Source organism: Prionailurus bengalensis, chromosome E2, assembly GCF_016509475.1.
Source record: "Prionailurus bengalensis isolate Pbe53 chromosome E2, Fcat_Pben_1.1_paternal_pri, whole genome shotgun sequence".
Lineage (NCBI taxonomy): Eukaryota > Metazoa > Chordata > Mammalia > Carnivora > Felidae > Prionailurus > Prionailurus bengalensis.
In genome coordinates, this window is record NC_057352.1 from 55,242,583 (window position 1) to 55,264,530 (window position 21,948).

At 50.1% G+C, this 21,948-nt stretch overlaps 1 protein-coding gene across 1 annotated transcript in view; it reads left to right on the forward strand.

Annotated features, from left to right (window-relative positions):
* The window catches only part of BCO1 (beta-carotene oxygenase 1), a 41,111-nt gene extending 19,718 nt beyond the window's left edge, over positions 1-21,393 (forward strand). Inside the window, exons 6-11 of the mRNA XM_043599748.1 lie at positions 1,527-1,747; positions 4,499-4,756; positions 12,887-12,992; positions 16,005-16,099; positions 18,133-18,244; positions 20,193-21,393. Of these exons, the coding sequence (XP_043455683.1) occupies positions 1,527-1,747; positions 4,499-4,756; positions 12,887-12,992; positions 16,005-16,099; positions 18,133-18,244; positions 20,193-20,422 (1,022 nt within the window). The 3' untranslated portion in view covers positions 20,423-21,393. The remainder of the gene's footprint in view (positions 1-1,526; positions 1,748-4,498; positions 4,757-12,886; positions 12,993-16,004; positions 16,100-18,132; positions 18,245-20,192) is intronic.
* Positions 21,394-21,948: the final 555 nt, after the last annotated feature.

The following is a 21,948-nucleotide window of genomic DNA, read 5'->3' on the forward strand; positions in this document are numbered from 1 at the left end:
AGGCTCCAGGCAGATGGGAGCCCCTAAGGTCAGAGGGCACAATGAGTATATTCTTGTTAAATGGAACTCCCATGAATTAAGCCAATAGAGGAATATAGGGCCTAGTCAGAATCCTAGAACGTCAGACCTAGGGGAGGTCTAGGCATTTGAGTTTAACACCTTCTATTTCAAAGGAGGACGATGAGGCCCAGGGGGATCAGGTGACATGCCCACCACCACGCAGCTGACAGGAGTCCCCACATCTTGCCAGCAGCTCCTCTCTGATCGCCTGCTCCACGCCGGCGGCTTCCCTGGGATTTGCGCCCGCCTCCTGCCTCCCAGGCCAGGGTACTTTTCATTTTGGTCTGCTTTGTGCTCCGTTTGTTTTGTGAAGAAAAGAACCACCCCACAACCCCACAGCACCCCTCCCACCAGCCAGCTGTTTATGGTGTGCACAGGTGGCCACAAGAAAGGTGGGGACGCTTGCAGGTAACTCATTATAAATGAGCCCCAGGCCTGGGTGGGGAGACCTTTTGGCCCATGGTGACTCACCCTTGCAGGAGAATAAGAGCTCGCTCGAGCTTGGGCTGCCCCATTATTGCATTCTGTTCTCTCTCTTCACTCTGGGAGTGTTGTTCTCGCTAATAACAGAGGAGGCAGCCAGGCTCAGCGGGGGGCCGGGTCTTCTTGGCTTAACCTTGTGCCTTTGGCCATAATGACGGGCCCATTCCATCGCACCTCAGTTTCCCGTCTGTAAAATGGGAACCCTACAGCCTGCTTGGATCATCACAAGGTATATAGCAGCCCCACATCACAACGGGTACTTAGTCTCCCAGGTGTTTGGGAATGGGCAGTGCCGAAAGAAGTTCATGGAAACCCTACGAAATATGTATCAGATGATGGTCCCCGGCAAAAAGCAAAGTTGAAGCCTGGGAAGCTGCCCTATCCCTCAGGCGCTTAATAGAAATACAGACCCTCAGGCCCCAGCCCCATCTACTGGGTCAAACTCCACACTTTATCACAATCCCGGATAATCCGTGTGCACGAGAGGCATTGTTCCAGGCTAGGGGCTGACAAGCTTTTTCTGTAGAGGGTCCAAGAGTCAATACCTGACGCTGTGCAGCCGTGTGGTCTCTGTCACAACTACTGAACAACGCCGTTGCAATTCCAAAGCAAGAGAAGCCTCAGACCCTGTGAAAGAAGGGAGTGTGGCTGTGTTCCAAAGAAACCTTGATGCTAGAAGCAGCTGGAGGCTGGGCTTAGGCCCCAGTCTGCGCTGCGGGCCCTGGCTCAGAAGCCTAGCTCTGTGGCTCAGTGTTTGCAGATTGTAGCACTGGGTCTCACAGAGCAGGAGAGGCGGGTAGGCCTTGGTGAGAAGCCCTAACCCCCGACCAGCCCCCAACCCCTTCATCGGTTTACTCGTCAGCTCTTACCCAAAGGCTCTTCTTAGTGACCAGGTCAGTTTGGAAGGCTCAGCTGCAGGTGATCGTGGCGTTGTCTGGGGGCAGCTAGGCCCCGCACTGCTCCTCAGGCTTACCTTTCTCTAGAGGACGCGAAGCGGAAGAACCCGTTGAAGCACACAGAGGTGTTCGGTTCCATCACCTCCCGCTCGCTCCTCTCCCCGAGCTATTACCACAGCTTCGGAGTCACCGAGAACTACATCGTTTTCCTCGAGCAGCCTTTCAAGCTGGACGTCCTCAAGATGTCAACTGCGTACATCCGGGGAGTGAACTGGGCTTCCTGCCTGGCTTTCCACAGGGAGGACCAGGTAAGGCCTGGACAAGACCCCCAGCCCCCACTGGGTCAGCCGAGCCCGCAACATCAGGATGGCCAGAGTGGGGTATCCCGGGAAGCAGGCTGAGATGGAGGTTAGCATGCGGGGGGTTTCCAAGGGAGGGAGGAAGTGAGCTACCGGGCAGTCTCCCCGGAAGCATCAGCCACGCTTCCAGAGACTTCTGAAGCTGGATGGTCCTGCAGAGTGGTCTTGAGTTAGGGCAAGAGAGCCAAGTCCCAAGTCACTGAGTCAGTAGAGTGGACTGTCCCTGGGTGAGTGTGTGGCCTTGGGCAAGCCGGCTCTCATCAGCCAGGCGGCCCCCTCAGCCGAGGGCCACTCCTCAGTCCTGACCCATGTCGGGGCTCCTTGCAGCTTCCACTGTCCATGGACGAGGCCCTTTTAGCACCCTCAGCTACTATACAATGTCAGGGAAGCAGAGCCAGAGATGATTTAGACATCATAATTATAGAGCGTTCCACCAGTGGTAAACAGAAACAGCTTCCATTCAGGCACACCTGCGTGCTCAAAGCATGGATGTGTGCACACATGTGTGTCTGCACTTGTGTATATGCAGGCCCGTATATATGGATGTCTGCATATGTGTGTACATTTGTATGTGTATGAATATATCTATGCATGGATATGTGTGTGTACTTACTTCCTGTTGAAATAAGTCAACTTTTACTAGTGATAAATATCCAGTAATTCTTAGTGTCCTCTATTCAAACAATACCCAAGTATAGAAAGCAACGTATCAAGTCCCTTTTCCCCCCACTCACTGCCAGTGCCCTCTCCAGAGGGAACCACCACAATGCTCTGACATCCCTCTCCCCTTTCTGCCCATTATGGATGTCTTTATGTACGTATGCAACTATGCATCCTGTTTGCGGCTGGCCACCTCTTTAAAACCTGTCCTTTTCCACGAGGAGAGTGAGGTCCCTCCTCTGCTCAGAGCCTTCTAATGATTTCTCACCTTCCTCAGGATAAGATCCAAGACTTCACTGACCAGCCTGCAAATCCTCACATGTCTACATCCCAACCACTGGCTTCCTGCTCACCCAGCCTCCCTCTTGGTCCTCCTGTGTCTCAAACCAGCCTAACACATTCCTGCCTCAGGGCCTTTGCATTTCCTGTCCCTTCCACCTGGAATATCCTTCCCCAGATCACTTCCTTCCTCAGAGTCCAGATTCCTGAGGCCTTCCGTGATGAACCAATTTGTAACAGACCCCACTCCAGGCTTTCTCCATCCCCTACCCGGCTTCATTTTTCTCAGTGGTGCTCATTGTCCTTGACACGTTACTTGACCATTGACTGCTGGCCTTCCCCCCCACTGGAATAGAAGCTCCATGAAGGCAGGGACTTGCTTTTATTCTCTTTTTACTGAAAAAGTGTCTCCTATGTCACAGACCCTCTCTCTCTATTTTTGGAATGAACAGTGGGCCAAGGGGGCCAGCAGGGAAGCTAGCGGTAGTTGGGTTTTCTCTTCAGCCCCTGGAGATCCCGTGGCCCTCAGAGAATCCCACAGCGGGAAGACCGAGCCCCCAGAGGCAGGGCAGAAAGCCCCGGGAAGGGTTTTAGAATGCATTTAGAAGAGAGCTTTCTGAGGTGCCTGGGGGGCTCAGTCAGTTAAGCATCCGACTTCGGCTGAAGTCATGATCTCGTGGTTCGTGGCTTCGAGCCCCACGTCAGGCTCTGTGCTGACGGCTCAGAGCCTGGAGCCTGCTCTGGATTCTGTGTCTCCCTCTCTCTCTGTCCCTCCCCTGCTCATGTTCTGTCTCTCAAAAACAAATAAACATTAAAAAAATGTTTTCAGAAGAGAGCTTTCTTAAAAGCTCCTGTGCCTGACCCCAGGAATTGGGGTCATGGAGAAGAAATGAGATAAAATAATTACCTCTGTAGTCACCTGCCCGTTCCAACCCCCGGCCCATAGGCTGTCAAAGCCTTCCTCTTCTGCACTCCCACTTAATGTTCAAAGCTAGATTCTGGGGAAGGAGAGAAAGAGGTGGATACGCTGAGAGGAGGTGACAAGGGAACAGCCTGGAGCAGTCCCGCCCTGCCTTTCGGAAGGAGGGTGGCTGGGCCAAAGCTGCCAGAAGGAAGAACCCCCACACCTACTTTGGATTAGGCAAGTGGGGCTGCAGATATGGCTAATTACCACCCAGAGCGATACCACCTCATGACAGCCGGAGGTGTGTGCAGATACCCGTGGGGGCTCCTTCACCAGAACGGTCTCTCCCCGCTGCAGCCCCCAGGATAAAGGAGGTTGCTGCGACAAGCTGGCAAACCAGGAGGTCGGGAGAGGGGCCCCCGAAGGGCTGGTGTGGTTTTAGGGGATCCAGCTGTGGCTGGAACCCGGGGAGGGCTAGAGGACTGGCCAGTTCTCCCCAGCTTGGCCATTTGTTGCCAGGGAGCTGGGTCGTTGCCGCCCACCTGGAGTCCCAGTCAAGTGAGGGGGGTGGGGAGGGGACAGAGCACCCTCGGGGACTCCTCCAGGCAGTCCTCCTGGTGGTGCAGAGGCTCCAGCGGCAAAGCTTCCCTCCGATCCATCTGAAGGAGGTGATCACAGACGTGTAACGGCAGGCAGCTCCCGTGTCCTCAGCTTCTGCGTGGCCAGAGCTCTGGGACAGGGGACGTGTCAGGGTCATGAGCTAGTGGAGGGCAGGGCCGTATCCCGTCCCATAACCGATGCCACAGCGCCAGGCCAGCAGAGGGAAGGCTGACCCCTGGATGCACGTCTTCTTTCAGACTTACATTCACATCGTCGACCAAAGGACTGGGAAGCCCGTGCCGACCAAGTTTTACACGGACCCCATGGTGGTGTTTCATCACGTCAACGCCTACGAAGAGGACGGCTGCCTTGTGTTTGACGTCATCGCCTATGAGGACGGCAGCCTTTATCAGCTCTTCTACTTGGCCAACCTGAACCAGGACTTTGAGGAGAACTCCAGGCTCACCTCCATTCCCACCCTCCGGAGGTTCGCCGTGCCCCTCGATGTGGACAAGGTAATGGGCGGGACGGGGGCCCATTTCATTCCTGGGGCGTCGTGAGCCCAAGTGGGCAGTTACTTTGGCGTCGGCTTGATTGACATTGAAATCCAAAGTGAGCTGTTCTTAAAGACATCTTTTCATTGTTTCTCCAAGAATGATACGTATTTATAGCAGAAGCCTTAGAAAATATAGATTAGGGAGGGGTACCTGGGTGGCTCAGTTGGTTAAGTGTCCGGAGCCTGGTTGGGTTTCTCTCTCTCTCCCTCTCTCTCTGCCCCTCCCCAACTTGTGCCTGTGCGCGCTCGCTGTCTCCCTCCCTCCCCCCTTCCCTCTCTGCCCTCAAAATAAGTTAAAAAAAAAAAACTTAAAATATAGGTTAGATAAAAAGGAAACAAACCCACAGATTTGTAGATATATTTGTATTCCTCCAAAGTCTCTCTCTCACTAGACAGCCATATTGGTACATCTGTCGATGTATCTGTGTATATGTAGATCTAACACACGTGCACATGAATATGTCTCTCGATAAAGCAGTTAAAAACTCTGTGTAGTATGACTTCTCTAAAATTTAGAAATATATACGTATATTTTATATATTGCTTAATTTTAGAGATCACAGAATTCTCAGTAGACTTTTTGAGATAGAATTTCACATAGCATCCACCCGTTTCAGTGATTTAAAGTGTACAATTCAGTTGCCTTTAGTATCTTGACAGAGTTGTGTGACCATCACGACGATGGATTTTAAAACATTTTCATGACCCTGGAAAGGAACCTTGCACCCCTTAACCCACGCCCCTCCCCCAGCTCTAGGTAACCACTAATCCCCTTCCTCTCTCTGAGGATCTGCCTGTTGGAGACACGTCACGTACGTGGACCCAGGCGCCAGGTGGTCCCCTGCGGCTGGCTGCCCTCCCTCGGCATGGTGTTTCGGAGGTCCGTGTCTGTTGCAGCGTGTATCAGCCCTTCCTTCCTTTTCACGGAGGATTATGTGCATACTGTTTTGTGTGCGACTGTTTTCACTTACACGTGTATCTAAACATCTCCCCATGACATTAAATATTCTTCTGCAACATCATTTTAAATATTCGTGTGACGGTCCCAGGCCAGGATTCGTCACTATTCACTCACCTAATGCCCTGCTATTGAATCGTCCGCGTCTTGCATTAAAAATGACCACGAGGCCAGACATTATCTTCAATTAGGGTGATGCTCCCAGAGGCTACAGAGACTTCTGGCTCCAGAACTCACTGACTTCACGACTTAATTAATTTAAATGAAAGCAAATCCAATTCACCTCGATTTTGGTGGCTCCTATTACTAAATGCACTGTATGTGCCGGGTACTTTGCTAGGCGTTTTATTTTCCTTGCCTCACTTAATGAGCAAAACAACCTATGGGAGAGGTCCTCCTGTTAGCCTCATTTTACAGATGGAGAAACCGAGGCCCAGAGAGGTTCAGGAACATGCCCCAAGTGGCAGAGGCATGATTGGCACCTGCCTGTCTCTCCGTGCATACTCATAGCTGGTAAAGGTGCAACTCTCCTGCTCTCCCCAGCAGGCCTAACACCTGGAAAGAGCCCAGACGGGTCCCCCTCTGCAGGCCTGGGAAATGGGAGACACTCCGACAGAAGGCCCAGGGAGCCTCCTCCCCCCTCACTGCTGGGGTCCAATCAGTCAGTGGGGCCTGCGTGTGCACCCAGGTTTCTCTGGTCCCGGAGTCGGGGTTCTTTGCTGTCTTGTCGGCATTTCCCCATCTGCCGTCATTGGTTTATCTCTGTCCCGATTTTCATTTTTATCACCTCAATTTAACCCTTAAAAAATCGTGTTTTGTTTTAACCATCTCCCTCTTGAGAGGTAACCCGTCGCTAGTCACTGGAAAGAGAGCATCGCTCACTGCAATCGGAAGACAAGCCGGGGGAAGCAGTGGCAATAAAGCAGAGGTCTTACTCTCTGGTCGGATAACCGCGGCTTGCCAAGACTTCACCTCTTTGTTGAGAAGGAAGTCCTAAGAGTACTAGGTGTCAAAGAGCTAATGGCACCTGACTCAGACTCTCCTTGACCCGGTCGGAAAGATCGGGAAGAGAAAAAGGAGTGAACTTTCTCCTCACGGGGTTCAGGGCTGTTGAGTGAGTGGCCACATTCCACGAAGTCGTCACATGGGCTCCTGGCCTCTGCCGTCTCCACTCTGGGCAGCCCCGCAGGGCCAAGCAGGGCCAGTCTTGGTGTTCTGGTTCCGGGAAGCAGTGGTGGGAGGTGGTGTCACAGAGCACACAGGTGCACATCCCGAGGCCCGGCCCTGCCTCACGCCGCCCTCAGCCTGGGGATGAAACCTGGACAGGAAACACTCCCTCCCACTGCCCACACACCGAGGATTTTATAGCCTTTTATCGTGCTTGAAAAATGATTTGCTTCCTTGGAACCAAGCTAAGAAGTTCAGCATGTAGATTTTGAAAAGCCACCGTGTGAACCATCTACTGCTTTGAAACCAGCAAAGAAGAGTGAGCCCTGGGAAGCGTAGCTCTGGCCACGCTTTTTAATTGCTATTTATTGTCCCTTAAAAAGGCTCCTTGCTTCACTTTCAAGTTGCCCTGCCTGCGTATTGAAATCGGAAATCGGAAAGTTGAGCACATGCCCATGGCAGACATGTCCCCATCTGGCAGCTCCAATTCCGTTCTACCCAAATGCTTATTAGGACGGACCGAAGGAGATACCACCTGCCTCCGGCACCCTTCAGTCTGGGGCCGTTGCTCATGGCTGTCCCCCTGCCTGAAACCCTGTCCTACTCGGATCAGGCCTCTGCTCCTGACTTGGCTGCAGGTTGGACTCACCTGGGGGTTCTGAGACCACACCTGGGTGGACCCCGGTGTAGACCAGTGAAGGCAGAACCTCTGGGTGGAGGTGGAGGACCTGGAAAGGGAGGGGGGGGCGCGAGGGCGTGGCCTCAGCCCACAGAGGCTTTCAATTTGCAAGCAGGGAGAACCAACCTCAGTCTGGCAAATTCCTGTTGGCCCTACAGGTGTCAGGGTCATTGCTCCCCTCAGAGGACCTCGTACGTGCCAATGGCACTTGTAGCTCCTGCTGAACCCTTGTCCCCGGCAAGGGAGCTTGTTCAGTCACCGGACCCGTGAAGCTCTGAGAGCCAGAGCCCGTCCTCCTGTCAGCTGATTGTCCCACGCACGTCACAGGGCCTGGCCCTTGGAGGGTCCTCGTTAAGCTTGTAACCACTTTAACTCAATGAACGCATGACGTGCGGATGAGAAATGAGTGAGTCTCTGAAAGGACGCGGGTCTGTCTTTAACATTGGGAACATTTCCCAAGTGGCAAGTGCTCTCCACAGAGAATGGGCAAGAGTGAAGTATACTTAAAAGTCTGGGATGTCCCGGCTGCCCCAGATTCTCTTGCGTTTGGGCCAGCTGGGGTCAGAGGAAGGTGGGGCCCCTTGGCACGGTGGCCTGTTTTTGTAGGGCGGTGCAGGGGTTGTCCCAGGCGGGGCCGGGCTGGGAGGGGCGTGGGCGCGTACAGACAGCTCTGTGGCCGCCCTGCGTGTCCGGCGGGGCTCCGGGGGGGCTGCCTCCAGGGGGGTTCGTGAGCACTAGCCTTCCCTTCCGACAGCTATCCTTGTGTAAGCCGCCACCGTGGGAGGAGGCGTTGTGGACCTACGAGGGGTGGCTTCCACTCCTGGCTCAGTAGTTTGGGTTTTTGTCTTGATCCTAAATGTGAAAACAAAGACCTCCCCCCCCCCCCAACCTCAAAAGCTGCCATTTATTGAGAGCTCATTATCTGCCGGGACCTGTGTTAGATGTCGTTTTTGCTTTTAGACCCCGGCAAGAGGGGCCCCTGCTCTGGCCTGGGCATTTGGGGGGCCCTAATCCAGACTTTCTCTGGCAGTGTCCCTCCTTCACAGAGTGGGGGGTTCTTCGGGTCAAGGGGCCATCCCCACCCAGCCAGGTGCCTTCCCCTTTCCCTTCCCCAGCCACGAACCAGCTACCTGGGATCCGTGAATTCCCTCCCCCAAAAGCCCCAACACTGCTTCCAGCACCTGCCTCTGTCTTCCTAAAGGCAGGCCGTGCCCCTGGTGTACAGGCCTCAGACCCACAAGGTGGCCAGGATTTGGCTCTTGGCTTCGGTCGTGCTGGCTGGGGCTTCTGTGCAGTGGGAAGAAAGGGGGACAGGGACAAAGAACCCGGGCCCAGAGGCTGGCCCTTGTCTGCCACCCTATTCTGGCTCAGAATCAAGGAGTCCTAGAATTCCAAATTCACACATCCTTCCAGACCAGCACTGTGCAAGAGTCCACTGCGGCTATGACACATTCTCTGTCTATCTGAGGCAGTAGCCACGAGACACGTGTGCCATTGAAATGTGCCTTGTGCAGCTGAGGAAGAGGATGTGTAATTGTTCTTAAGTTTAAGTAAAATGTAAATAGCCACATGTGGTTAGCGGTTGCCCTCTCGGACAGCGCACTTCTGCGTTATCAAGGTCTGTGTAATCGAGGAGGGGGAGAAAATGGTATTTCATGTAACAGTTTGCTCAACGCATTTAGACATAGAGTACGTGGGTCTCCGCTCTACTTGTTGGTCCTGAAAATTTGTGGAACTGTTAAATGCTTTGCAAGCCTCTCATCTAATCAGTAGGACGCCCCTCTGAGTTGCTTGCTATCCCCATGACTACTGACGAGAGAGAAAGTAACTTGCCCAACATTGCAGAAACATCCGTGGGATTTTGAGCTGGGATTTGCATGCGTGTCTCTCTGGCTCCAAGTTACTAACTACAATGTGCCTGGCCCTGGCCCAGGTGTTTTCATCACCATTGTTTAATTGTAACTAGTCTTCAGCTGCAGGTCAAAGCAACCTCACTTGTGCTCACCACCCATTCAAAAAGTTACAAAGCGCCCCCATATTTTACAAACTACGGAACAGCCTCAGGGAAGCCTGGGGGCTGGGGGGGGGGGGAGGCTGCTCAAGTTCACACAGAAAGCCAGAGAGCCAGATTTCACACACAGGGCTTCTGACCCCCAAAGCCAGAGTTTCGGGGAATTACCGAGATGGCTGCTTCGCACAGAGTTGCCTCGAGTTGGGGGATTTCAAAACAAACCTGTAGGATTTTGTTGAATTTGGGCTGGAAAGCTGTTTCTTCCCAAAGCTGAGCACGCCGGCCACAAAAAGCAGCTGAGTCACGTTGGTGACTGCTATGTGGAAAAATTCAGTTTATCCCTCAACCAGTCTGACCAGTTTCAGGCCAGAATTATAAGTCTCTGCAGACTGACTCCCCGAGACACAAGCCCAGGGCATGCACAACAGGCCTGTTGCTGTCGGGTGACGACAAGGCACCAGGCAGAGCCTCTGCCGATTTGTGGCTCGATGCAGGAGGAGGCATTCCAGAACTTCAGTTTACAAGACAGCACCGGGGTGCCGGGTGCCGGGTGGGACTTTTTCACACATTTCATCTCCTTGAATTCCTGCAGCCACCCTGTGAAGCACATGTTTTGCACCTCGACAGTGGAAGGAAAAGCTTACTGAGTTATGCATCCACTCCGTTCATCCAGCAGTTCCTTCCTGGGAGCTGTGCCTTGGCGACATTGCGGACTGAGTGGTCAAGGGAGGGGATGTTTTGAGCAGAGACCTGCAGGATGGGAAGGGACTGGCCTCAGGGCCTTTGTACCTGCTTTGCCCTACTGCCTGCAGTGCTCTTGCTTTGGAGCGCAAGACTTGCAGTGTGAAGGGCCCAAACTCTTCTTCCCTCTGTGGCCTTGGACAAATCACCTTCCTTCTCCGGGCCTGCTTCCTCTTCTGTAAGTTGAGGGGTTGAACTAAGCAAGTCTCAAAGGGCCCCTGCAGCCCGGCTGCTATAGGATGCAGTACCTTAGCATCCCCTTCCCGGCAAAAAGCTGCTATCACTCAAACAGGTTTCATTTAATTATAAAATCCCATTTTGGAAAATTTGGGAAGTAGAGAAAAGTTTAAATGAGGAGAAGTCAGCCATAGCAATAACTCTCGCCCTGTAGACTCCGTGAAGGCAGGGACTCTGTCTTGCTTCTCCTCCATCGTCTGACCTGCGCTCGCCCCCGGTGGTATAGTGAGTAATATAATAACAACAATAGTAATAATAAAACATTGATGGTGTTATCAGCTTGCAACTAGCATTTATTTAGCACTGACTGTTAACCAGACCCTCCTGTAAACCATTTTCAGGGATTATTTTATTCAACCTGCACAATAACTTAGAGACACATATACACTCTTTATATACACTCTTTACACATATACACATCTGCTGTACCTCACTATAAAGATGAGGCAGCGGCTTCCCAGGTACTAAGTAACTTGCTCAAGTGCCCATAGCTTCTACGTAGGGAAATGGGGAGTAGTAGAAGCTCAATAAAGAATCGTTTGTTTTCAATCCCTCTCCTGGATTACAACCACGATGCGTAAGACCCTAAACAAAGTCTGATTGTAAGTTGAGACCAAGGAATGTCCTTGGTCGATCTTTGACTCCCAAGTAATAATGATTGCCTGTTTGTTTTCATTTCAGCAGTGGTTTTCATAGGAGAAAGTCCTGAAAATACAGGGAAGTGTAGAAAAAGGAAGTCCCCATAATTCCACTGCCTGCTGTCTTGTTAGTATTTGGTGTATTTCCCCCAGGCTCTTTTCAGTGTCATTTTTTTTTACCTCATTGAGCTCAGGCTGCGTATACAATTTACTCTGCTGCAGTTCTCAGTACTCTCTCATGAGCATTTCCCATGTTATTATGAACTCTTTATAAACATCCTTTTAATGACTGATGCAGCCTTGTACAGGTGAATCACCTAGTATTTAAAAAGTGAGAACCTGGGGCGCCTGGGTGGCGCAGTCGGTTAAGCGTCCGACTTCAGCCAGGTCACGATCTCGCAGTCCGTGAGTTCGAGCCCCGCGTCGGGCTCTGGGCTGATGGCTCAGAGCCTGGAGCCTGTTTCCGATTCTGTGTCTCCCTCTCTCTCTCTGCCCCTCCCCCGTTCATGCACTGTCTCTCTCTGTCCCAAAAATAAATAAACGTTGAAAAAAAAAAATTTTTAAAAAAAAAATAAAAAGTGAGAACCTACTAGCACATTAGTTTTACCTGTGAAAGATAATGTAGCCCAGAGTAGTAGAAAAGAGCCAGGAGTTTAGGGACCCTCATCCCACCACCTACCAGCTACACCCTCTCAGAGAATGAGAATAATACTGATAATACAGGGGCGCCTGGGTGGCTCAGTCAGTTAAGCGTCAAACTCTTGATGTGAGCTCAGGTCACGATCCCATGGGTCCATGAGATCGAGCCCCATGCTGGGCTCTGTGCTGACATTGTGGATCCTGCTTGGGATTCTTTCTCTCCCTCTCTCTCTGCTCTTCCCCATTGTGCATGTGTGTTTGCTCTCCCTCCTTCCCCCCCCCTTTCAAAATATACATTAAAAAAAAAAAAAGAAGAATACCAATAATATAATAGCTGCTTCCTGTGGTTTACATGAGGCCAGAAGAAGATGACATCCTCTAGGGGCACCTGGCTACCTCGGTTGAGCAACTTCAGCCCAGGTCATGATCTCGTGGTTCACAAGTTTGAGCCCTGCGTCGGGCTCTGTGCTGACAGCTCAGAGCCTGGAGCCTGCTTCGGATTCTGTGTCTCCCCCTCTCTCTGCCCCTCCCCAGCTTGCGTGCTCTCTCACGCTCTCAAAAATAATTAAAAACATTAAAAAAATTTTTTTGAGGGGCGCCTGGGTGGCGCAGTCCGTTAAGCGTCCGACTTCAGCCAGGTCATGATCTCGCGGTCCGTGAGTTTGAGCCCCGCGTCGGGCTCTGGGCTGATGGCTCAGAGCCTGGAGCCTGTTTCCGATTCTGTGTCTCCCTCTCTCTGCCCCTCCCCCGTTCATGCTCTGTCTCTCTCTGTCCCAAAAATAAATAAACGTTGAAAAAAAAATTAAAAAAAAAATTTTTTTTGAAAGATGACATCCTCTAAAGCACTTTTTTTTAATGCTATGAGTTTATTTATTTACTTTGAGAGAGAGAAGGAGAGAGGATGAGAGAAAATCCCAAGCAGGCTCCCCTAAACCACTTTGTTAAACATACACGGTATAGCACTTGTTTGCTCTGGGTAACAAGTGGTCGATTTTTTTCTTGAAAACTGATTCTTTCAGAATGCAGAAGTGGGATCAGATGTAGTCAAACTGGCATCCACAACGGCAAGAGCCCTGAAGGAAAAAGATGACCGAGTCTACTGCCAGCCGGAGCTGCTTTATGAAGGTAAAATGCCTCCCTTCCGGATGCTCAGGGAAGGAGCAGGACCTCAGGAATCCCCCGAGGCCTCTCAGTACCTCCTTCTGATGCAGAAGAGCTGTGCATGGACACGGGGCAAACGGAAAGGCTCTTGGGGTGCCCCGGTAGAAAGCATCTGGGGACAGTTCTCTTTCGCGTATCTTCAAACGCCTCCCAGGAGGGCACTGGGGGTGGGGGTGCTTATTGGATGATTTCACAGCTGGCCTCTGTAAATGCGTCAATTTGTCAAAGGCTGACTTACTGAAGAGGGACAGCTTGTTTGCATTTCTGTTTGTACCCCTTGAAAATACCCTGCGGACAGGGGCCATCAGACCCATTTTATGGAGGAGAAAATGGCTCAGAGAGGCTGGGCTCGACACAGCGTGTAAACCCCTCCCATAAAAGTCGTACCCGTAAGGGCAGGTCTTCTCAACCTGGGCACCCCTGACAATGGGTCATTCTCTGTGACTGGGGCCATCCTGGGAGCTAGGATGTAGAGCAGCATCCCTGGCCTTGACCCACCAGATGCCTGTAGCACCTGCACCCTGAATTGGCGCGACCAAAAACATGTCCAGGCATCGCCAACGTCCCTGGGGGCATCATCACCCTGACTGAGAACCGCTGCCCTAGGAGCCTATGAGGCAGGGACCGTGTTCCTGTGCTCAGTGTATCACCAGCACGTGACAAAAGCGTGACTTAGAGGGGGAGGTCTGTGCTCAACACGGGCAAGGAACGAGGGTGCTAGAGGGTGGCAGGGCGCGGTTCTGCCTTGCTCTCCACGTCAGCTGCCTCCTACCGGGTTCAGGCATCTGGAGGGACACCGTCCTGGGGACTTTGTTAGGATGACCCCAGCTTTGCCCATAAGAACCCCTGCTGTAAACGGCATCTTGTGGATGCTTGAACAGGCTCTGTGTGGGGCCCCCACCGCTGGGAGTCATCTTTAGAAGTGAATGTATAGATCTTGGTCCCCATTCTTAAGGCATTAACCCCCATCTCTGCTCACCCGCCACATGGCATGGGCAGACGGAAGCTTAAAACATTCTGGGTCTTTTTGCATCTGAGAAGAGAATTCTCGCTTATTGTGGCAAACTTGGGCAATGCTGAGAAGCATGGCAATAGACAGCTCCCTCGTAATCCCTCCGTCCATGGCAACCCTTTGGAAATCCCCATTGTCTTTCTGTCGGGTGTGGGTTCCTTGGCATATGCCAGCCCTCTTCTAGGGCTCCCCAGACATTGCCTCATCTCACCCCGACAGTCTCATCCTGTTGTCCTTGACGTTACATGTGTTCGTGTCCGTGAAGCGCTTCACCAAGAACCTGGCCCCTAGTGAGAGTCCAGTACAAAGTAGAAGTTACCAGAACAATCCTGGGAGGCAGGTGTTGGCACGTGTTATTCTTGTTTTAGAGCTGAGGGTGGCAAAGGTGAGGATAATTCAGTAACCTGCCCACAGACAGGCAGCAGAGTCAGAATCTGAACCCAGGTCTCTCAGACTCCAAAGCCCTTACCCTCTGGACCTATAGTTTTAGAAAATGCATACCATACCATCCAGGATATTTAGAAATGGCTTCTTCCGTTTAATGGATATAGCCTGAGAACTTCCCTACATCCTGAAGATTCTTCAAGAGCGTGGCTTCAATAGCCTCACGGAATTCGCAGGGATGAATCATATTTTACATAACCAAGTCATTTACAGGGCGGAGATTGGGGGGGGCGGGGTACGATCCTAGACCAGGTTTGAGGCCCAGGAGCACCACGGGAAGTCTGGGGCCAACGGTGGGCATCTTTTTCTGATTTCTGTATGTGGGTGGTCCCTCTTCACATTCACCAGGACATCTCTTGGAACTCTCCCGACTACTTGCCTGTGGGACTGGACATCTTCCCACCTCTTCCAGCCATGCAGGGTCACGAGAGCCTGATAACTGATGCTCCCCGCCTGCTTCCTCTTTTCCCAGACATTATATTTTCACCAGCAGTTGGCTCCAGCTGCCTGGAATATTTCATACAGAAGGGACTTTCATCCCAGCACTTAAACTTAGAGATTCAAGGGCTCCTGGTGGCTCAGTCGGTTAAGTGACTTCAGCTCAGGTCATGATCTCATGGTTCGTGGGTTCGAGCCCTGCATCGGGCTCTATGCTGACAGCTCAGAGCATGGAGCCTGCTTTGGATTCTGTGTCTCCTTCTCTCTGCCCCTCCCCTGCTTACACTCTGTCTGTCTGTCTCTTCCTCTCATAAATAAACATTAAACTTAGAGATTCAACCTGAAACTCCAGACATGTATGTATGCATGTACATTGACAAAATTTTCAGGTCTTTTTGATTACAAAAGTAATAGGTACAACAAAAATTTCATGAAACATGAAACCCATAGGTATACACTATAAAACATAAACTACAAGGAAGTTCTAACCCCAGCAGTGCTTCTGAACCTTTTCTCTTCTTTTGTAACATAGTGGAGATAATTCTATAACCAGCCTTTTACACTTTATCTTATGATATGGACACTTTCCTGTATTATTAAAATTCTTTGTAAACATTAGTTTTATGTATGTTATTACGTGAATTCACCAGATTTGTTTAACTATTCCCCATTGAGACTCCTTTCCACGGTTTCAGGGTTTTTCTTTTTGGTCTACACCCCCACACATCTGCATGCACACGAGTATTTTTTTTTTTTAAGAGCTTTAAAAAAAATTGCAGTGGCCTCTGATTTTAATCATGCAATTCTCTCTGATTTCTATCTTGGATAATTAAAGATGCTTATACACTTAAAAAACTAGGTCTGTCTTACCTTGCTCCGGAACCTTCTAATAGAGCCAGAGTAATTATCAGAGGTTCCCTCCCCCTGCTCTGCTACCAACCTTGATCTAATCCAGGGCCTGAAGCAAGTTCAGGGATCCTGGATAGGGAGCCATTTTTGTGGAAAGGATGCCCAGCCTGGCATGAAGGGTAGATGTTCCCAGCCTGCGGTGATGGGGACTTCATCAGCCGTGTCCTCTCCAGGCTTAGAGCTGCCTCGGATCAATTATGCTCACAACGGGAAGCCCTACCGCTATGTCTTTGCAGCCGAAGTTCACTGGAGTCCCATCCCAACCAAGGTACGAATCCCCGTGTGATTTGGGCTGGTGCTCCCGACAATGATCGTGTCCACCTGCAAAGCTGAACTCTAGGATCTCAGACTGGGTGACCTTGATCAGAAAAGGGAGATCTTTTTGGGGACAGAGGGCAGATCAGAGAGTGAGGTCAGTGGGACAAAATACAGGGAAAGCAATGATAGGCCAGCCAAGGGAGGGAGCCATACCTGAGGGGCTGAAGCTCAGGAAGGAGGTCATGGCTATGGTTCATCCATTGATTTCTTTATTTAGCATGTTTATTGAGCACCAACCATGTGCTACACCATGCAGGCACTGAGGATAAGGAAGTGAACAGGGGGATCCCAGCCTCTGCCTTCAAGGAACTCACCCTCTCGAGCAGAGGGCTGAAACTTGGAGCATTTATTTTGTTTTTTAAACTACGATTTGTTGAACAATTACTGTATCCCAGGGACTATACTCAGTGTTATACACGCGTCACTTGTCTTTAACATCTTCATTTTTTAATAATAAAATGGAATACCTTTTTTAAAAAATGCAAACAGTGCAAAAATGTACAGAGCAAACAATTAAGGTTCACACACACACACCCCTAGCCACTCCCCACTTGTCCCACACCCTGAGGGGAAACAGGTCTGTTACGGATTAAGAGAAGTCCAGGGACTTGCACTTTTTTTTTTTTTTTAACGTTTATTCAGTTTTTGAGAGACAGAGAGAGACAGGGAATGAGCAGGGGGAGACAGAGAGGGAGACACACAATCTGAAGCAGGCTCCAGGCTCTGAGCTGTCAGCACAGAGCCCAACTCGGGGCTCAAACTCACAAACTGCGAGATCATGACCTGAGCTGAAGTTGGAGGCTTAACTGACCAAGCCACCCAGGCGCCCCTCAAACTTCAGTGTTGGGTTTTTTTTTCATATTTTATTTTATTTTATTTTATTTTATTTTATTTTATTTTATTTTATTTTATTTTATTTTATTTTATTTTATTTATTTTTTAAGTAAAAGTTTGTACTATTTTTTAAAAATTTACATCCAGATTAGCATATAGTGCAACAATGATTTCAGGAGTAGATTCCCTAATGCCCCTTACCCATTTAGCCCATCCCCCCTGTCACAATCCCTCCAAGAACCCTCTGTTTGTTCTCCATATTTAAGAGTCTCTCATGTTTTGTCTCTCCCTGTTTTTATATTATTTTTGCTTCCCTTCCCTTGTGTTCATCTGTTCTGTGTCTTAAAGTCCCCATATGGGGCGCCTGGGTGGCGCAGTCGGTTAAGCGTCCGACTTCAGCCAGGTCACGATCTCACGGTCCGGGAGTTCCAGCCCCGCGTCAGGCTCTGGGCTGATGGCTCAGAGCCTGGAGCCTGTTTCCGATTCTGTGTCTCCCTCTCTCTCTGCCCCTCCCCCGTTCATGCTCTGTCTCTCTCTGTCCCAAAAATAAATAAAAAACGTTGAAAAAAAAATTAAAAAAAAAAAAGTCCCCATATGAGTGATGTCATATGATATTTGTCTTTCTCTGACTAATTTCACTAGCATAATACTCTCTAGTTCCATCCACATAGTTGCAAATGGCAAGATTTCATTCTTTTTGATTGCCGAGTAATTCTTTATCCATTCATCCATCAGTGGACATTTGGGCTCTTTCCATACTTTGGCTATTGTTGATTAGGGACTTGCACTTTTAAAACAACAAAAGGATAGTATTATCCTTTAAATGTTTGCATTGAGTTCACTAGTTTATTTAACACACACAAAAGTCGCAATGTAGTGTCAAACACCATATAAATTTAGGATTTTTATTTTTAAAAGAATTCAGTGCATAGTGTTAGCTATGGTTTGGCAGGAGGATCTCTGCTTACAGGTGGAGGAGGAAGCTAGCTGCTTTCGTGTCTGCTGTTATACGGACCCCAGGTAGATGTCATTTGTAGCCTCCACTCGAGGGGCTTAATCCTCTCTGTGGGAATTGTTGCTGTGTGTTTTCAGGGGAAGACCGTGCCCTCTAATAATTTGCTCACATGTCTCTCCTCTTTGGGTATACAGATCCTGAAATACGACATTCTCACAAAGTCATCCTTAAAATGGGGACAGGAGCACTGCTGGCCAGCAGAACCCCTGTTTGTCCCCATGCCGGGTGCCAAGGGCGAGGATGATGGTAAGACTCCAGGAAGGGGAGCCCGCTTGCTGCATTCTGCTTGTGATCACCCCTCAGTCAGAGACGTCATTTGGAGGCAGTGACCCTCCCTCTGCATCCCCCACATCACACTGCCACTGGAGCCAGGCTTTGAAGCCCGGGTCCTTCTGAGTCCAAAGCTGTGAGTTAGGGAGTCCCTCTAAACACCCTCACTGCTGACACCAACTGCAAGTTCAGGGGTCCCCCAGTCCCTGGGTTTCGATAGAAGGATTCACAGAACACACTGAAAACTGTTAGGATTGTGGGTTGTCACAGTGAAAGGATGCAGATTGAAAGAAAAGAGGCTCATGGGACAGAATCCAGGAGATTTCCATTCGTGGAGTGTCTGGTTGTCCCAGGAGGTCATGGCCCACCCCAGCTCCAACAGTATCTATGGAATATCACTGACGGAGGCAACTCACCCAAGCCTTGGGGTCAGAGCTTTTTAGGTGCCTGGTCGTGTGCACATGGTTGGTTGGCTGTGTGGTTGATCCTTAGCCTTCAGCCCCTCTGGAGGTCAAGATGACGTCCAAATTGCTTTGCTAGGATAGATCATCAGACTGGCCCCAGGTAAACAAAGATATTCCTTGGAGGCAGGACATTACAGGGGCTTAGAGGTCACCTCCCAGGAGGAAAGGTCAGACCTCCCTTTGTGGGACATTAATTTGTTTACTACACAAAGCCCACTTCCTTTCCACTTGAGAGTTCATTGCAGTGGCTGGGACACAATTCTTAACCATCTCTAAGCGTGTACCTTTTGTACGGAGCACTGGTAAATGCACATTTGTGGCCCACCTCTCTTTTGTAGATTTCCACATGACCAAATGGTCTTTTCCCTCCTTGATTCGGTCTTTGCCCCAGAATCCTCTGCACACACTTCCGGGGATGCCAAGGCGGGGTCAACTAGGACCACGGGTGGGGCTGTCCACACCTGCAGGGGAGGGCGAGCTGCCCCACTGGGCCTGCCAGCTGCTTCCCTGAGGTGGGGAGTGGTTTTCTGCCTGGGCTGTGTCTTCCTGCTAATCATGCATGGCATGGCGCACCAGGCAGGGGGCCCCAGGTTGCTGTCATCTCTGAGGTGGGGGATTGTTCGTAGCACCTCCTGCTGAGGCTGGCCTCCCACTGGCTGGGCCAGTGCTCCCCCTACATTCTCTGGTGAGCAGGGAGTGGCATTGTGTTCATTCCACCAAAGGAGAGGCTGAGAAAATGATGTGATTTACCTACAGCCACACACCCCGTACCTACCGAGTTAGGATTTTAATCCACGCCAATCTAACTTGGACTGTGCTCATCCACCCTGAAGCCCAGAAGTCTTTGGGAGGACTCACGAACACTTGTATTCTTTCATTTAATCCTACCTCCCTTGAGAGTGAACACTTAGAATATTTCCATTTATTTTTTTACAGAGGGGAAGGCGGAGGCTACTAGTGTGCTGCTTTGGGCATGAAGTCCATTGGGCTCATTCAAATGCCATCGAGTGCAGCTAGTCTGAGTCTAGCTAGGTGCCATGTATTAGCTTCAATGCAGCCTCGAAACTCATCCTCTATGATCAGGCTTTCTAAACAGTAGTCCGATAGCCATTCTTCAGTGCACACAATATTTTACAAAATGCTTTCACGATTCACCATGCAAGAGATCGTCCCAGCAGCCCTGCAAGGGTAGCGAGAATCATCCTTACTCTGCAGATGAGCGGAGTAAGGGTCGGAGAGGTCAAGGACCTGGCCCCCAGCAGGGCTGGAGCCAGGTATTCTGGTTCCTCATTCCTAGTTGCCTCCTGCTCACACAGAACATCAAATTTGCCTTCCTTTTGTTTTGATTACGTCCTTACCTTCAAAGAGGACAGGGAGATACAGCTGAGAAATTTATCCCTCCAGCTGGAGGAAGTTCAAGTCTGCACTTCTACAAAACGTCTCTTTTTGTTTCCCCAAAGGAATTATCTTATCAGCCGTCGTCTCTACCGATCCCCAAAAGCTTCCTTTTCTGCTTGTTCTGGATGCCAAAAGTTTCACAGAACTGGCTCGTGCATCCATTGACGCAGAGGTGCACCTGGATCTCCACGGGTTATTCATCCCGGACGCAGACGGGGACACGAGGGAGCAGGCCCCTTCCCAGGAACAGCCGGACAGGGTTCCAGACTGCCATGTGGCCCCATGGACCTGAGTGGGTTGGGCCTGTGGGCTCACTTCCTCTCTGGGCGAAGGGGGATCCTTCATTTCCTTTTGACCTTATGCTTTCTGCGGTGGCTTTGAGACAAAGGTATGGAAATAGTGTCTTTTCTTTCGTCTTATTTTGGCCCTAAAACCATTGTTTAAAAGTGGATCAAATATGTATTGATTAGCTTAAGCATTTCCAAGAAAGCCCTTTTCCTTTCTTATAAAACCATGCCCAGAAATTGTATTAAGGCACATAATCATCCTTCTTAGAATGAGCAACCATTGATGTACCAGAGAAGAGGCAGGTAACTATTTGTCATTGCTGCTTCCTCCTGCCCCTCGTCTCCCTCTTTCCAGTAGACTAGACTGTGCATCTGGGAGATCTAGATTTCTCAACCATGCGTCGTTAGTAAAATCTGTGGCCAGGAAGGCATATTGCCTTGTGGTCATTCCATGCAAGGCATGGCATAATGTGAAATAATGAAAGTGTTAAAGTCTGTTCCAACCTTATTTAATTTTTACGTGGCTTCTTTTCTCTGAAGTTCTTCTAAGGCAATAAAATAGAGTGCAGTTCGTAGCCAGCCAGATGCCCCAGTACAACAGATTGGGACAGCAGATTGGTGTGGCAGTCCCCTTTGCAGGAGAGGGTTAAGGAGCTGGATGGTGACCCAACTAGCCATGGCCAAGGGGCTAGAATCCAGGACCAAGGCCCAGGCCAGGGCTGGCATGAGGAGTTCTTGCCTAATGCTGAGAACCAGGGCAGGGAGCCCTGCCAGTGGTAGGGGAGAGAAGTCTCCCCAAGCTTAATGTGCTGCCGGGATAGACCAGGTGTTTGGGCAGAGATGGAAGGAGGTTGGTAGTAGGGATGATGGAAGCTTGGAACACGCCAAGAAGGGTCCCACGTGAGTACTGGGAACCCCATGGACATTTGAGTCTCACCTTTATAGTCCAGTGGGTTTGTGGTATAGAGACCCAAAGGCAGGCAAGATAATCCCCAAGGACCCATGTCATAGGGTCAGAGAAACTGGGATTCCACCCTTATTCTGCACCTGCCTCCTCTCCTAAATCTGGATTTCACTCAGTCACCAGTAGAGATTCAGTGACATGTATTGAGACAGGAAGGAATGAATCTCTGGTGACATTGCATGGAATACCCCAGAGCGGGCAGAGCTCTGAAGGATGGTCTGGACTTTTACCCTGCAAAAACACCATGAGGCCATACTTAGCTCCCACTGAAATGCAGGGTCCATCAGGTCTGGGGGTTGGGTTTTGTTTTGGGGGTGTTTTTTGGACATTTTTATTTAAATAATTGAAGATTCATGTACGTGTGTAAGAAATAATACAAAAGAGATCCCTCATGGACTTTACCCATTTTTTCCAATGGTAACATTATAATAGTTATCACAACCAGGATATGACATTGATTCAGTCCATACATCTTTTTCAGATCCCCCCAGTTTTATTTGTATTTGTTGGTGTGCATGCTTAGTTCTACACAATTTTATCATGCGTGTAGATTCCTTATTCCACCAC